At 50.3% G+C, this 16,460-nt stretch overlaps 1 protein-coding gene across 4 annotated transcripts in view; it reads right to left on the bottom strand.

Annotated features, from left to right (window-relative positions):
- The window catches only part of RASGRF1 (Ras protein specific guanine nucleotide releasing factor 1), a 109,179-nt gene that overhangs the window by 46,337 nt on the left and 46,382 nt on the right, over positions 1-16,460 (bottom strand). For all 4 annotated transcript variants that reach the window (XM_063091331.1, XM_063091332.1, XM_063091330.1 and 1 more), the window contains 5 exons: positions 9,686-9,765; positions 7,324-7,517; positions 6,698-6,807; positions 3,190-3,308; positions 2,053-2,213 (listed from right to left, as the gene is read on the bottom strand). In XM_063091331.1, coding sequence (XP_062947401.1) covers positions 2,053-2,213; positions 3,190-3,308; positions 6,698-6,807; positions 7,324-7,517; positions 9,686-9,765 — 664 coding nt within the window. The remainder of the gene's footprint in view (positions 1-2,052; positions 2,214-3,189; positions 3,309-6,697; positions 6,808-7,323; positions 7,518-9,685; positions 9,766-16,460) is intronic.

Genomic DNA, 16,460 nt, shown 5'->3' with positions numbered 1-16,460 from the left:
AATAAAATAAAACTAGCAAACAAAAACACATGTGCTTCCAGACTTTCAGAGCCTTTATGTCACCAGTGCCACCTGCTCCTGGAATCAACCTCTGCCTGCTGGGGGAATCGTCCCCCCAACCTGTACAGAGATCTTCACAGTACAAACTCCAGAGCTGATAAATAATGAAGGCTTTCTTTGATACATAATTAGGCTGAAACTGGAGTATTCAGTATTTGTAAATTAATCTCCCCTTGTGCAGCCAACCAACTAATTTGCCAGCACGTTAACACAAGCAGCACACTCCCTGAAGCCACTGCTTGATCTATTAGCTCTCCAGGAGGATATGGGCCAGGAATCCAGGGTCTGGAAGGAGTGTTTCCTTGATGCTCTGGCCTAATTAAGGGTACCTTCTGGCCCTTTCCAGGCTGCAGCGTGTTCAGATTTGAAATCCGCAAAGCAAGCTTCCATGGGGATGGTCACAGTGCTGGGGAGACCGCACTTTATCAAGGCAAGTGCTTCGTAATTGACAGAGTAAATTTACACCCGCTATTCACCCACTGCTAACTTATCTGTGTGGTGTTTCTGCAAGGATAGTTATTCCTATTGGACACATGAGGGGTGGACAGGGGCAGGGACTTTTCCAGGGGCACACATGGGTAAGTGACAGAGCTGGTATGGGATCCTGAGCTAAGAGCATGCTGTGGTGGGGAACAGTAGATTCTGCCCAGGCCACGGGCTTCACAGCAGAGGTGGCGTTTGTGGAGGCCTTGAAGGACATGAAGGTCTGCCAGGGGAGAAAGAAGGCTGTGCAGCTGAGCAGACAGCATGAGCAAAGGCCCTGGGGTCTGTGAGGAAGCAGGAGGCTCCTCATGATGTTCACTCCCCTCTGCCTTTTGGGATGAGTCAGTGAGTTGAGAATGTGGGGTCTCATCTAGGGCTGTGGGGTCTCATTCAGGGCTGCAGCGTCTGAAGGGTGGGTCTGTGGGTGCAGCCCAGCAGCCCCCGAGGGGCATCTGGCCAGGCTGCGCTACTGTGCTGGAGGAGCGGGGGCTCAGGAGGGCGCTGGAGGGGGGCTCTGTGTGAGCTCCTTTTGGTTGAGATGAGAGAAGGGATCTGGATCTGGCTCTCAGGCAGGGGTGCTCCTCCACACACCCACAACCATACACACACACCACACACAATGCACAGAACCAAATACTGCTCCACAACCACACACACACACACACACACACACACACACACACACACACACACACACATACACACCCATACATCTGGATCTGGCTCTCAGGCAGGGGTGCTCCTCCACACACCCACAACCATACACACACACCACACACAATGCACAGAACCAAATACTGCTCCACAACCACACACACACACACACACACACACACACACACACACACACACACACACACACACACACACACACACACACACACACACACACACACACACACACACACACACACACACACACCCATACATCCCTTCCACATATACACACAAACACACGTCTTTTAGGGGTTTGACCAGACCAGATGTGGAGGAATTTTGAGGGGCCTTGATGCTCACTTTCCCATTTCCCATGATTTCTCCAGTGGAAATCAGTCAGTAGTCTGCTGACCGCAACCGGAGAGAGAGGGAGAGACAGGGAGAGAGAGGGAGAGAGAGGGAGAGAGAGGGAGAGAGGGAGAGAGAGAGGGGGAGAGAGAGAGGGGGAAACAGAGAGGGGGAGAGAGAGAGAGGGGGAGAGAGGGAGAGAGAGAGAGGGAGAGAGAGAGGGGGAAAGAGAGAGGGGGAGAGAGAGAGGGGGAGAGAGGGAGAGAGGGGGAGGGAGAGAGGGGGAGGGAGAGAGAGAGAGAGAGAAAGAGAGAGAGAGAGTGTGTGTGTGTGTGTGTGTGTGTGTGTGTGTGTGTGTGCGTGCGTGCACTCCCTCACATGGCTCTGACACCCTTGCCCACCATCTGAGCCCACAGTTGGGTCAGTCGCAACTCCATAGTTAGGACAGTGCCCGTGCAACCCCTTGGGCCTCCCACCCCACAGCTCCTTTCCTGCATCCCTTACCTTGGTCAGGTGAAGTTTCCCTCCAGAGCCTCTGGTACAGATAATTAGGTGCTTAGAAAACAGGAAGCACTGTCGTTCGCCCTCTTTCTTTAGGGACAGAGACCCCAGGCGCCCCCTGGTGATCTTGCCCTTTTCGGACATGGGCACCTGGATGAGGGAACCTGTGGGTGGAGGAGAAAGACGTTGAGCCTGCCTCCCAGGATGCCCCCCGCCTCTGACCCGGCTCTGAAAGTTGCAATGCCAGTGGCAGTGGCGGTGGACAAGGCGGTCCCAGTTCCTGGTAGCAAACACTCCCTGGGACTCTCCTTCCAGCCCCCTTTGGGGCCAAAGGGTGAGGGCTTGGAGGAGGGATGATCAGAGAAGCTCCATGTAGGCTCTTCACCCTCCAGCCAGGGGCCAGGGACTGGGCAAACAAAGGAACCCTAAAGGGCAGGGCCTGTGTGGTGGGTTGGGTTAGGGGGAGCTGGCTCCAGACCCCAAGGGCTCAACACCTGCTGCCACGGCAGACATCACCAATCAATTTCCACACTGCACTGAGGAGCCCAGACAAAGCCTGTGTTGCAGATGTGCAACACAGAGAGCCTTTGCCTGCCTCTCAACAGTGCTGGGCCTCTCAAATACTGCTTCCAAGGTAAGCTAGGCTGAAGGATGGAGAAGACCTTCTGCCCATGAGAACCACTGTAAACACAGCCTTTTCTAAGAGGCAGAGGATGGGGAGCAAAGGACAGAGGAGTGGCCCCAGCACCGACCTCCTCTCGGACATGGACAACACTTGGGATTCACAGGCCAATCATTATCTGTCCTCCTCCCCCACCCAATATTTTTTCCCTAAAAAGGACATGTCAGTGTTTACTATGACATACAATAGACAAATCAAGGCCATCTGGGTAGAATTATGTTTACTTCTGGAGAGAAGAAAACTGTGAAAACCAATAATATCTGCATCTATATGTATAGATACCGACATCTACATATAGCTGTTGCATTCTGCCAGCAGCCCCAGAATACTCCACCATCATATTAGCAGGTTGTGGCACATGGAAGCCAGACCAACTGGTGGTGTCTCCAAGTACGACCTCCCTCCTGCAGCTGGGGCCCACCTGGCAGGGGCACTGGAGGCAGGGTCAGAGGCCATACCTTGTCTCACAAAGGTCTGGCTGGTGTCTAGGAGAATCTCGCAGCCTTCAATGATCATACGCTCGATGGCCAGGTTTTTCCGGATGTTCTCCGTCTCACTTACTTCATCATGCATTATCCTGTGGGGACAAGAAACAGCACAGTCAGAGGCAGGCTGCCCCCACCTCCCAGGGAGGAGAGAATGCCAAGTCTCTGGCCAGACCTAAGAAGAAAGCCTGTCATCCAGGATCTCAGGTGGGGCCTGTAGTCATGAAGGGGCAGGGGGTGTACATCTACTGAGCGCCTGCTGTGTTCTGGGCACTTTACAGGTGTGATCTCATTTTATCCTTCTGACAGCTCAAGGCGGCCGGTGTTCTTAACTTCAGAAAAAAGAAAATGAAAGTTAGCAGCTAAGAGGCAGGTCTGTCAGATTCTGGAAGTCTGAACCATGTAGAACAGGGACAGCAGGTCCAGACCAGCACTGGGAGAGATGGGAGTACAGGAGACACCCTTTGTTCAGTGCCCTGCCCCCACCCCCACTGCCCATTCCCTTCCATAGAGCAAGCAAAGTTCATTCCTGCCTCAGGGCCTTTGCACTTGCTGTTTCCGCTCCTGAATCCTCTTTCTCCAGACATTTCTATGTTTGTTTCCTTAATGTTGCTTGGGCCCTGGACAGGCTTATTTTTTGGTGCAGCTGGCAGTCCAGCTGGCTCAGGGAAGTACTGATCTCGATCTACTTCTTTCTGTAGGCTCTGGCACTTCTGGGAGGCAACACAGACAACACTCCCATTAATCCCTGTGCTGACTGCTGCAACACCCCTTCTCTCCAGCAGGTGGCACCATTTAACCGCTTTTTAAAAACAGCGATGGTGGGAAAAGGTGGGTGTGAGCTGCCAAATTTTACCTTGAAGGGTTTCCAGAAATTTTAGGAAGATAGTAAATAATTTAGGGGTGGGGCGGGGGAGGAGCCTGGAAAAAGTAGCCCATCAACTCCACGCAAAGCACAAAGGCTTTCACTTGTCTGCTGATGCCTGCAATTCTACAATTAAGACCACCAAGAATGCTGGTTAACAGGCATTGCTTACAAAGTCCTCTTGTAGATAATTTAAACCCCACAACAATGAAAGATGACACTGCTGGAACTGGATTTGATTAATGGAATCAGCATGACATTGAGCAAATTACTCAGTCCCTCTGATCCTTAGTTTCCTCATCTGTAGAACGCTGGGGTGAAGACGGGGATAAAGTATTTCAGGGGCTGGCCCCATGCCTGGCACATGGCAGCTGCTGAATAAAGGGTAGTGATCACTGTAGCTATTATCACTGGTTGGAAAAGTATTGTTATTAGCTATTTTTTAGCCTTAAACTCACAAGACTGCCACTTTAATAAACAGACTGGGGCATCTAGAGGGGGTCTTTTCCTTGGGAGCCTCAGTCTCCCTCTTTCCTCCCCAGCAATGCTCTTCTCAGAAGCCCAGGCCTGATGTCTAAGAGGCAGGCACCTTCAGGTATACACTAGTCCCTAGAGATCAGTTCATTTCTGGAAGTAGCCAGTGCTAGTTAGAACCACTTCTCTTGAGGGTGGGGGTTTTGCTGGGGAAGGCTGTACTTCGTAAAACACAGTGGGGTGATTTCAAAGCAGCAAAACTAGCTTCCCAGTTAGACATGCATAAACTGAAACTGCTCAGGGTAAGCTCCAGCCCCAGGCTGGGGTTAGTGTGGGGAACACCAAGTGCACACCGAGCTGGGGAGCTCTGGGAAGGCAGTGTGAGTTTCCAGGGCCTGAGGCTCCTGGAGGACTGGAGGTGATGACTTGGGTTACCAGTGAGCACAGGATACAGGAGTATACGACAAAAGGCAGGATGAAGCCCAGTCCCCAGAGGGGAGGAGTGTTTCTGAGCACAGCTCAGGAGGGGGTTGTGTATCTTATGGCTTCCTGCCAGGTCAGGGAGCTTTCCTCGGTTCCCCCATGGGAGGGGGAGAGGAGGATGAAAGGGCTGTCATCATGGAGATAAGGAAAACCTCTTCTGTGCCACTAGGGCTGGGTTCAGGGCCAGGTACAGGTGGCTGGCTGGAAGAAAGGAAGAGCAGGCTGTACACCCAGGATCTCGGGGGAAAAAGGATAGCCAAATACCATGACACCCACATGCCACCTACATCCCTGTTTGTACCAGGACAGGGCATCCCCCAGTGATGAGGAGCCCTACTGACTTACAGGAATCCCAAGGCTTCTCTCTGGGGAAGACTGCAGGATTTGGCTCCCTGGGTGTGGGAGAACTGGAGTGTCCCCTCCCCCAATGGTTCTGTTCCTTTGCAATCGCACCCTGATGACACCCTTGTCCTGATTCTGCACCCTGGGATCTGGAACCCATCTGGGCTTGAGAAGGATTGGGGACAGCCTGTATGTACCCTGCCCTGTTCCAGCCTGGTCCTCCCTCTGCCCAGTGGGAGCCACAGCCTGACTGGCTACCCTTCACTGGACTCAGGAAGCCGTTCAGGTCACCGAATGGCTGACAGGGTCCTGGGTAGTACTGGGCTGGACCCCACACACTGCAGACTGATCGTCCTTTGCAGCCTTGGGCAGCCCATCTCTGACACCTCTTGGTGGAGACCCTGGGCTCAGCCTTTGGTTCTTGCCTTTTTCCTGCCTAACCTCACTCACCAGTTCTGTGACTTTAACCATCTCCAAGCTGAAGACTCCTGAATTTCTCTTTCCCCGCAACTCCAGACTGAAACACCCCACACTCCCTCTTGTCATCTGCACCTGGATGTCTTGTTGGTATCTCAAGTTCAACATGTCCTCTAATCCTGCCCCTCCTGCAGTTTTCTCCATCTCAGTTAATGACAACTCCATCCTCTGGCGGCTCAGCTAAAAATTCTGGAATCACCCTTGGCTTCAATCTTTCTCTCACACCTCATATCTAATCCATCAGAAAATCCAGTTGGTTCCACCTTCAAAATATAGCCAGGATTTGAACCCCTTCCTGGCTCTGCTGCCACACCATGTGCAGGCCGCCTGTCTGCTGCTTGGGGTGCTACAGGAGCCCCTTGCTGGTCCCTCTGTGCTGCCAGGCAGAGGAAGGTCCCCTTGGTACTCGGGGGCTGAGAGGCCAGGAGAGGGGCCTTGAGCGGAGGACCGGGCCTCTGGAACTGGGCTTAACCACCCACTGTCACCATCTGTGTTGACTGGAGACTTGGGCACACAAGGGCCTGTCACCCAGGATCCCATCTGGGGTCCTCTAACTGGGGGTTTTTGACACATTGACATGGAGAACAGAGGAAATGGACACAGAGTGTCTGGGCATCCCTGAGCAGCTCCCTCTCTGGGAGATGGGTCCATGTGAGAGTTCAGGGCCCTCCCTTGGAGCCCATCTGTGCCAGGGAAACAGCACACTACCCACGCCATCCCCTGGCTTCCCACCTGGGCTTGAGCTGTAACCTCAGGACCGCTCCAGGAAACAGGCTGTGCCCCTTCCTCACAGCCCCACCCTGTCCGCCAGCCTGGGGGGCGCCGAGGGGTGAGGCTCACCTGGACAGCTCCTCCAGTTTGGACTTGGCGTAGTCCAGGCTGTTGCGCTCCACGTGCTCATGAGGCGTGTGGGCCAGGAGCTCGTGGAGTGTCAGTATGTACCTGGGGATCTGCAGGCAGGCAGGGGAGAGGCAGGGAGACAGGGAGATAGGGATGGGGAGAAACAGAGAGGGACAGAGAGCCAAGGAGGGACAAAGACAGAGAGCCAGAGAGAGAGTGCCAATCAGAGAGCGAGAGAGACAGAGAGAGGCAGAGGTTGGTTCTTCCAGCCCAGACGACTTTCTCAAACAAGGCTGAGGAAGGAAACAGGCTGCACTTATGACGACTCTAATTTGGATGCTCTTCTAGGGTCTTGCCTGGGGCTCTGCTCTGGCAGGGGACAGGGCCTGGGAATGGGCTCAGGAGACAGGAGGGAAAGGGTCTGCTGATGGCCCTCCTGCACTGCCTGTTCTATTCCGTGGCCAGCTGGCCCTAAGCAGCCCAGAGCAGGGCATGTGCCTCCTGGCCGAGGCCCCATTCACTGTGGCACCATGAAGCACTCCAGCTGCAGCCCCTACCAGCTGCGGCCTCATATAGCTCCCAAGTCCCCTCTAGCATGCACCCTCCAGGAGGGGCTGGGCAGCCACCTGGAACATGGGGTAGGTGAGGAAGGTTTCCAGCGTCCTCTCCTCGCAGTCGGGCTTGGCCTCGTAGTGCTTTAGCAGCTTGTCGAAGTCGCGGTTCTGCTTGCAGTGGGCCAGGATCTGCAGGCTGTACTGGTGATTACGCACAAACTCCTGGTAGATGTTGAGCATGGGCAGCAGGATGTCAAACAGGTCAGCTGGAAGGAGGGTGAGAGTCAGCGTGCAGCCAAGGGCACTCTTGTGTGGATGGGTGCCTTCATGTAGGCCCCTGGCTCGCCCAGCCCAACCCAGAGGGGCCGGGGTCCAGGCTCCCCACACCCTGGCCTTTGCAGATGATTCTGGTACCACTGCCCCTTCCAGGGCCAGAGAGGTGGGCCCAGTCACTGGAACCACATTGGAACCACAGAATTTTAGAGATGCGGGACCCTCTCTAGCCTGACACCTGTGAATGGAGAGTCAGAGAGAGAGGAGGTGCAGTGGTCACTGTGGGGTGCTGCCCCATTCCCGTCAGGACCCAGGCGCTCGCCCCCTAGCAGCTGGGAGTGCTGGGGCTGACAGTGCTCAGCTGGTCCCTCTCCGGGAACCGCTCTCAGCTGAAGGAAGCTGCCCTGTCCAGGTCATACCCTATCCAGTGATGGGTCCATGTGGGGGTGTCAAGGCCAGCCCCTGCCTCAATTCAGGACATCTCTGCAGGTCCCCCCCAGCTCCGGAGCTTCCCATGGGTCCGGCTGAGGCTTCTGTTGTGTCTGCAGGTGGCCCAGCTTCTCCCTCGTCCCGTCCCATGCCCTCGCTCATCCACCCGTGTCATTGCTGAGGATGCTTCCTGAGACGCCCCCTTCCAGAATCTCCCTCCTGCAACAGAACTGACCCACCAAGGTCACAGCTGAGTCAGCTGGCCTGGAGCTGGGTCTCCTGACTCCCCATTCCAGGGCTTTCCCATCCACGATACATCCACCCGTGAGTCTCTGCTCCTCCGTCTGTCTGTCCTTGTCCTGGCACCCCAGGCTCTGCACCTATGGCTCATAACGTGGGTCCCCTCTGGCCCTAACCCCCCGGATAGAGACCCCCTCTGGTCTCTAACCTCCCGGATATACATCCTGTCCCCCTGTGCCCCCAAATGCCAACGAATCTCCCCAAGCCTGCCTTCAACATTTGAAAAGATGGGATGGAACCATAAGAAACCTCTTCTTACGACCTCATTTAAAAAAGACAAATATGCTTTCCTTGTAATCAGCTCTACACAGGAGCTCTTATAACAGGCTTTCAACCACCCCATGGACAGTGTCCTCAACAATGCAACCATAGAAGACGCAGACCCCATCTTTCTAGGGATGCGTCTTCTTTTGACCTTGGAGAAAAGCAGAGGTCTTTGATTTGAGAAAAACCAGAAGAGGGCCCACTTCCCCGGGGCAGAGGAGCTCTGTAGGGGTGTGGGTCTGGCTCTGCAGCTCTACCTGGGCAGCCTCAGTCGTCCTCCACCTCCCTGAGCCACTTCCCTTGTCTCCATAGTGTAGGTGACACCAACATTCACCCTTACCTACTGAATTAAAGTGAAAAAATAAAGGTGACCCCCCAGTGCGGGAGAGGGTGAGGTGCAGAAAGTGCTCAGGGCGGTGCAGCCTTTTTTGGAACAACTGGAGAATATGTGTGAAGCAAGAGCGTTTAATGTGTTTAAGCTGTTTGCTTTAGTAATTCTACTTTTAGAAATCTATCCAAGAAAGCGATCTCTAATCTGGCGAAATGGTTATTTCTAATAACAAAAATCTGGAACAACTCTAAGAGCCAGTGATGGGAGACTACACTGGCTACACAGGTGATGTTGCATTCACAGGGCACTGGAGCATTATGCAGCGATCAAAAAGCACATTTTCAGCCTCAGAAAGTGCTTATGCTATAATGTGAAGTAAAGGAAAAAACAACACACAGCAAGATTCACATTCTATATTCAGTATGTTTACAATTATGTAAAATGGGGGAAAAAAACCAAACAACAAACCCAAGATCTATGCAAAGAAAAAAATTAGAAGGAAAACACCAAAGTGTTTATAGTGGTTATCTTTGGGAAGCAAAGCTCTGGTTGATATTTTTAAATGTTTTCTACTTTTCTGGGTTTTCAAATTTTCTCAAATTGGTATGTATACATTCTTTTTAAAAGGGAAAAGTGGATAACAAACTAAAAATACATCACTTCCTCCTAGAAATACAGCTTTGGGCAAATTGTCTCTCCTCCTCTGCCCCTTCCAAGGGATTCTGTGGGTTGTAAAGAGCACCACTCTATTATGTGCTGAAAGGGGGCATATGCAACCTCGAGGGGTTGTCCTGGAGAGGGACTTCTCTGGGGGCCTCTGCGAGGCTGGCTACTCACCCAGCACCAGCGTGGGCCAGCTGGAGATGCGGGCCTTCAGGCCTTGGTAAAAGATCTGATGCAAAAACATGATGGTTTCACTGAAAGAGAAAGCACAGGGTGAGCTCCGGCCAAGGCACTTCTTGCCTCTCCAGAGATGACCCTTCCCCAAGACCAGTGTAAAATCAAAATGCAGCCCCCTTGTTAGAAACATATTAAGCATCTCAAAACAGCGACGACGGAGCGTTACACCAAGCACTGACTCCTCTACACATGGGGTCACATGCCCACGAAGCCGGCAGAGGTGGGAGCTGCTCTGCCCCACAGCTCCCGTGTCTCCTCAAGCCCCACCTGCGGGGAGCCCCTGGGGTGTCTTTTAGAAAAGCCACTGACGATGTTAAGAGCTAGGGTTTGGGACCCACACAGAATGGGGCTTAAATCCACCTTATGTCCCCTCCCAGCTGTATGGCCTTGAGCAAGATGCTTAATGTCTCTTTGTGAAATATGAAGGGGAAATGAGGAAACCCCTGCAAGTAGTGGGACTTCTAAAGTGCCTGGTGCATAGTAGGCGCTCAGCAAAAGCTAGTTCACCACCACCCTGAAAACTGCCCCCCCCTTTGGAATCTAAGTCAGAGAAGCCAAAAGACCAAGAGTTTCCTGCTAGCAAAGCCTCTACTTCGTCACTGTAGAATATACCGTCACTGGTGGCTTAGCCCTGGGTGATGGGCCTCTGAGCATTCCCCTGCCAGCCACGTTGACTTTGCCCCCCATCCCCACCTTTCCTCGCCCACTGATCTCCAAGCAGCTGGCCCCAGAACAGGGCCCCCGAGTGTCTCCTCTCCCAGGACAACCTGAGAGAAAGTGGAGAACACGAGAGACTGTCTTCTGCTGGTTCCTGAAGGCATCCCCATCCCTTCTTCCTGACCATTTCTCCCTGAAGATCTGGCATTTCCCCAGGATGTCTGGGGAATTTTGTAGTGCACCCCACTTATAGATAGGAAAACTGAGGCCCAGAGAGGAGGAGTGAATACCCTTGGGAGTCAGGGGCAGTCCTGGGCCTTTCCCTTTCCCTGGAATGGTCTCTGTCCTTCTTTACCACAGCAGGTGGCCACTGTTGGGTTATATTCCACACAGCTGTGCTCTTTGCACCCTCCCTCCTCTGGGCATTCCCAGGACTTTGTTTGGCTGTTTGAGATGCCTGGTGTTTTCTACCTTGGGGAGCTGTCGTTGGACGCTGCCCTCTCCAGAAGTTTGGGCTCTGAGGGTGGCTCCTTCACCTGTGGGTCTCACTGTTGCAGCACAAGAGCAGGGGGCAGAGGGTGCTAAGCAGGCACAGAGACGCCCCTGAGCTGCAGCAGCAAGGGAGGCTGTGGGGGGCAGGGCACAGGCCCAAAGGACAAGGGGGCTTGGAGACGTGAGAGACTCATTACCCCAGAGGGGTTGGAAATATGCTGCACATCCCCCTTATGCACAGAAACAGGTGGGGTGGGGAGAAAGAGGGCATGAGATGGAAAGAAAGGGGTGAGGGAGGTGGGTGAAAGAGAGAGAGAGAGAGAGAGAGAGAGAGAGAGAGAGAGAGAGAGAGAGAGAGAGAGAGAGGACATGACACAATACCACCAGGTTAAAGAGCACAGCTAGCAACTCCATTATATCCCACGAGATGTCAGAAGGAAAGGAAAACTTATGAAGACTGCAACCAGTAGGAACCTAACAAAATCTAAGTAGAGAAAACTTCCCGAGTTCTGAGTGTGGACCCTATCATTACTGTGAATTGCTGTCATCTCCCTAAAGTCCCAGGAGAAAGGGTCCCTCCAGGTATGGCAACATACTAATGACCCTCAGCAAGCCTGCTTTCTGTCCTGCTGTGGCTCCCGAACTAGTTTGTTGAATGGATAACACGTACCAATTCTAATAACTTTGGTAGTTCACACATGCAGACTCTTCAGAAGAGTTCAATAGCAAGAGACCAACCCAGAACAGCACAACCCGTGAATGTGTACAGAGGGAAGGGCACCTGCCATGAGGTGGGAGGCATGGGGGTCAGGGGACTTTCAGGGGTTCTTGAGGGAGCTATATATAGATCTTGACATACATCTAGGTCCTTCTAGATCACCCTGAGCACTGCCACAGTGAGGCTCAGGGAAGCCATTCCCAGGCAGCTCCAGCAAACAACTGTTCAGGATATACCAGGGAGGAAAGGAAACTTCTTGAATTCCAATACTGCACAGGCTTGTGCGATAGCACATCAGGAATATCATAAGCTAGAAATATAAAAATATAGTTGATGTAGCTTCCATTTTCAAAGTGTGAATTTTGAGAATTTCATTTATAATCCCACTACGCAGAAATTACCATTGTTATCAACTGAAAAAGAAAAAAACAATTACATCATTTGACGTGGTTCGCTTTAAAAAAAAATATTGTTAGTGGGTTGGTTAAACATTTTTCCTATGGATTGGTCATTTGTACTTTTGGGAATTGCCTAGTCATGTCCATTTAATATTTTTTCTTGTATTAATTTAAAATAACTATATATTAAGTATATAGTCTGACATATACATCGTAGACATTTTTGTTCAGCTGTTTGTCCATTGGTCTTGTGTTTGGTGGTGTTGTAAAGTTTTTCCACTTGGTCTTGTGAGGTTACTGTTTTCTCTCTGCCTTCTGCACTGGACATGATGCCTTCCCCCACTCCAACACTGCATCCTTACTCAGTTCTTATTGTATTGCTTTATCTTCACATATAAATACTTAACTAGCATTTACTTTGGTGTAAGATGTGAATAAGAGATACAGAAGCAATCTTTCCCTCAGTTTGGTTAGCTGATTGTCCAACTCCATTAATCGAATATGCTGTTTACTAACAAGCTGCTTTTTCAGTCAGTAAATTCTCATACATTCTTAAGTCTCTTTCTGAATTTTCTATTTTATTTGGATGATCTATTGGTCTATGCTGGTATTAGTCTCCAGCTATTTTTATTACTATATAATATATTTACAAACCCTCATAATATATTTTAATTACAGGTTGGGAACGTTTCTTTCATTGTTCCTTTTCAGAGCCTTATCTATTTGTATGTATTTATTTCTTCAACTGAACTTTAAAATCATTTTGCAAGGCTGCACTTTGACTGGAATTATATTAAACTTACAGAATATTTTGGCTGTAAAGGATATCTTAAGACACGGAATCTTTCTATCCAGGATGCAGGTATGTCTCTCTACTTTCTGATGTCTTCATTTACGCCCCCATCCCACAGGTCTTGTGTTTATTCTTAGATAGTTTGTTCTTGTTGCTATTGTGAATGGGATCCTTTTCTCATATTATATTTTCTAAGTGGTTCCTGTAGATATAGGGAAGAGCTACTGACTTTGATTCCTTTTTAATGAGCTGAACTTATAACAGTTTTGGTAGTCTTCCCATTGATTCTGACCTCTGATCCACCCCACAGAGTGTTCCTTCATCGACTTCTCATCTCGTTAAAGGGCAGCCCCATCTCACTAGTCTCTAGGCAGAACCAGGGAGTCATCTGTCACCTCCTCCTCCCTCACCCCTAATTCACTCCATCAAAGTTGCTGATTCTGTTCTCTGCTATTGCCCCTGTCACCCCCATCATCTCTGCCTGGACTATTTTCAGTGGACCCCTAACTGGTCCCCTGTTTCCACTCCAGCCCCTGGTCCACCCTTTCTCCACATAGCAGATTCATCTCTTAAAAATTTAAATCTGATCATGTGTAGTGGCCTTAACCTGGTCTTCAATGCTCTGCAGGGACTGCTGCCCCCATTTGTCTCATGGGTAACTCTCCCTTCCCCACTTTCCTCCTGCCACTCTGACCTTCTTTAAGTTCTGTGAATTTGTCAAGCTTTTTCCTGTCTCAGGGCCTTTGCACAGGCCGTTCCCTTTGTTTTACTCCCAACTCAACTCTGTTTGCATTAGCTCCTCTGAGAGAGAGAGAGAGAGACTGTACATATGAAAATGTGCTATTTTTAAATCAAGTTTTGGTAAGAAGAATTGGGAATGTTTCCATTTTTTTTCTATGTTCTGTAACATTTTAAATAGGAAAGACTGATTCTTTTAAAATGCTAAGTTTATTGTGACTCTTTAAAGGAAATACACCATGCAGCTTTCCTAAATCTACGTGACCCTTTGCAGGTAAAATCCCTAGTAACATCTTGCAGAACCAGTCCTTCATTCATTCAACACATAGTCACTGAGTAGTTACTAGGTGTCAGGCACTTGGTCAGACGTCGGTCTCCCTATGTCGAACTCCAGCAATGATAAAAATGGAAATAGTCCCCATCAACAGGCTGCTGGAAGCACAAGTCTAGCAGGCACCATTCACAGCCTGGCCTTTGTCAGGGGTTGGCAAACCACAGTACATGTACCAAATTTGGCACATCTGCTGTTTTTTTGCATGATCTGAGAGCTTAGAACAAATTTTTACATTTTTAAATGGTCAAAAAAAAAAAATCAAAAGAATATTTCATGACACATGAAAATTACATGAAATTCACATTTGAATGTCCATAAGGAAAGTTTTATTGGAACACAGCTACACCCATTCATTTATAAATGATCTCTGACTGCTTAGTTGCCAGAGATGGTATGGCCCACAAAGTCTAAAACATTTGCTATCTGGCCTTTTACAGAAAAAGTCTGCTGACCCTGGTCTATGTGAACTGTGCACTGTGCAGTGCATAGCTGGTGCAGCTGTATTCTACGGCCCTGTCCCCACCCATGGTGTGATGGTAGTCTAGTGGGGGATCTAGACACACAAGAAATCATTATTTAAATGTGATGAATGCTACAAAAGGGACAGCACAGGGGCTCTGGGAAAGCACGACTAGGGATATAAGCCAACTGTGGCAAGGGGCATGGGGGGTGTCAGGGACATGACATTCAAGGAAAGACATGAAGAAAGAGTAGATTGCCATTGGAAGGAGAGTAGGGTGGGAAGAATGTTCCAGGGAGAGGAAGTGGCATGTCTTCAGGGCACACTTGGGGTATCCTCATCTTGCCTGGTTCTCCTTGAGCCCAGAAAGGGGTGTGACTCGCCCAACGCCAGTGCAAGGCAGATAGAGCTGGGCCAGAGTAGGACAGGACGGGGTCTCCTCCCTTTTACCACACCTTCTGCCATTGCAGTTTGCTAGTTACTCATCATGGGTTCAAGTGCCTGCCTCTCTTCACTCCCCAGCCCGTGCAGACCTGACAAATTGACAGTGGCATGCTCCCCACTGAGCCTTGTCATCCTCTCCACTCAGGGCTTCAGGCAGCCACTGTCAATCAATCAGAGCTGGCATCAAGATACAAACCATCTGCGGCAGGGATGGGATGCCTCTCGTCATGGGGCAACACCTGTGCTTCCCAGCACACAATGCTGGGCATGGTTTTTATTAAATGAAAATAGACCAAGTCTATACACTTATTGTCTTGGCTAAACAAAGCCTGCTGCAGATGTTTAGTTCAAAGATCTTTCCTCCTCTATTTTAGAAGAAAACAATTAACACCCCTCCCCAGCTCTGTAACATTTTTGATGAATCTGCCAACCTGGAGAGAGGCCTCTCTCTTCCCAGGGACCTCTTTTAATGAGATTTGGTAAATTAAATCACCAAATTAGTATCAGATTTCTAATGTGGCTGTACATTTTAGCCTAAAACCAAACCCAGGGGAGAGCTATGTGCAGAAAGGCCCTCCAACAAGTGAGTTGGCAGCCTCTGCCCTTGGCTATGACACACGAACCTCTGTGCTGTGGTCTGAGGCAGGGAGACGAGGGAGGTTCATGCTCTGGATCCTGCCCCCACAGCACTTACAGTCAGTGGGGAGACTGGGTCACACACAGGGGAAGTTCTTTGACAGAGAGTGCATGACGAGACCTGGGCTGTAATGGTGCATGCTCTTTATGAACTGGTGGCGGGGGACATGAGGGGAAGGAGAATGTGGGTCAATGGAGAGGATTCCAACCCATTATTTATTTTAACAAGGCAGCAGGGGGCAGCAAGGGCCTTAACTTGCGACAGATATAGGTTAAAATCTCAGCCTGCCCTGGACTTGCTGTGTGCCCTGAGCACATCTGTTGCCTCTCTGAGCCCTGGCTCCAGCCTTGTGGGGCATCTCTGAGGATCAGCAAGGACACAGGCCAAGTGTTGACAGACAGCCTGGTACAAAGCAGGCCCCACAGAGTGTGGGAGGTGTAGTGCAGAACATTCAGGCTTGCAAAGTACTGCGAGGGGTTGTTCTAAGGTTAACAAAGAATATAATTTCAGCTGTTCTTTATGCTCACAAAAGGCACAGAGGTTAAGGTAGTGAAGCCTGTGCTGTACCAAGCTGGCCATATACTGAAGTGAGGATGATCTCGGGGCAGTCATTTTCTAGCTGGCTCTTCCCACACCACCCCTGAGCCCCTGGGGAAGGAAAGATCTCTGACCTGTCCCTGCTTCAGAACAGAGGCCAGGGTACAGGAGAGGAGCCAACCACATCAGACTTGCATCCACTGTTATGACCATTGGGTCTTCCTACCTGATACAGTAAGACAACACAGTAAATCCACTGACTGGTTCTCAATGGTGAGCCAATCTTGCGTTCTGGGATGAATGCCACTTGGTCAGGATGTATCACCCTTTTTATGTGAGGGGCCTTCAAAAACTTCATGGAAAGATTTGTATTATCTTTTAATTCTATTTTTCCACAAACTTTCTGAAGTACCCTCAAATGCTGATGGATTTAATCTGATAATATTTTGCATCTATGCTCATGAAAGATAAAAGGCCAGGCACTGTGTGTCACTTGTCCTATTT

Source organism: Cynocephalus volans, chromosome 3 (assembly GCF_027409185.1).
Source record: "Cynocephalus volans isolate mCynVol1 chromosome 3, mCynVol1.pri, whole genome shotgun sequence".
NCBI classification, from domain to species: domain Eukaryota; kingdom Metazoa; phylum Chordata; class Mammalia; order Dermoptera; family Cynocephalidae; genus Cynocephalus; species Cynocephalus volans.
Note: the sequence above shows the minus strand (reverse complement) of the source record. Positions and strands in the feature narration are given on the sequence as shown.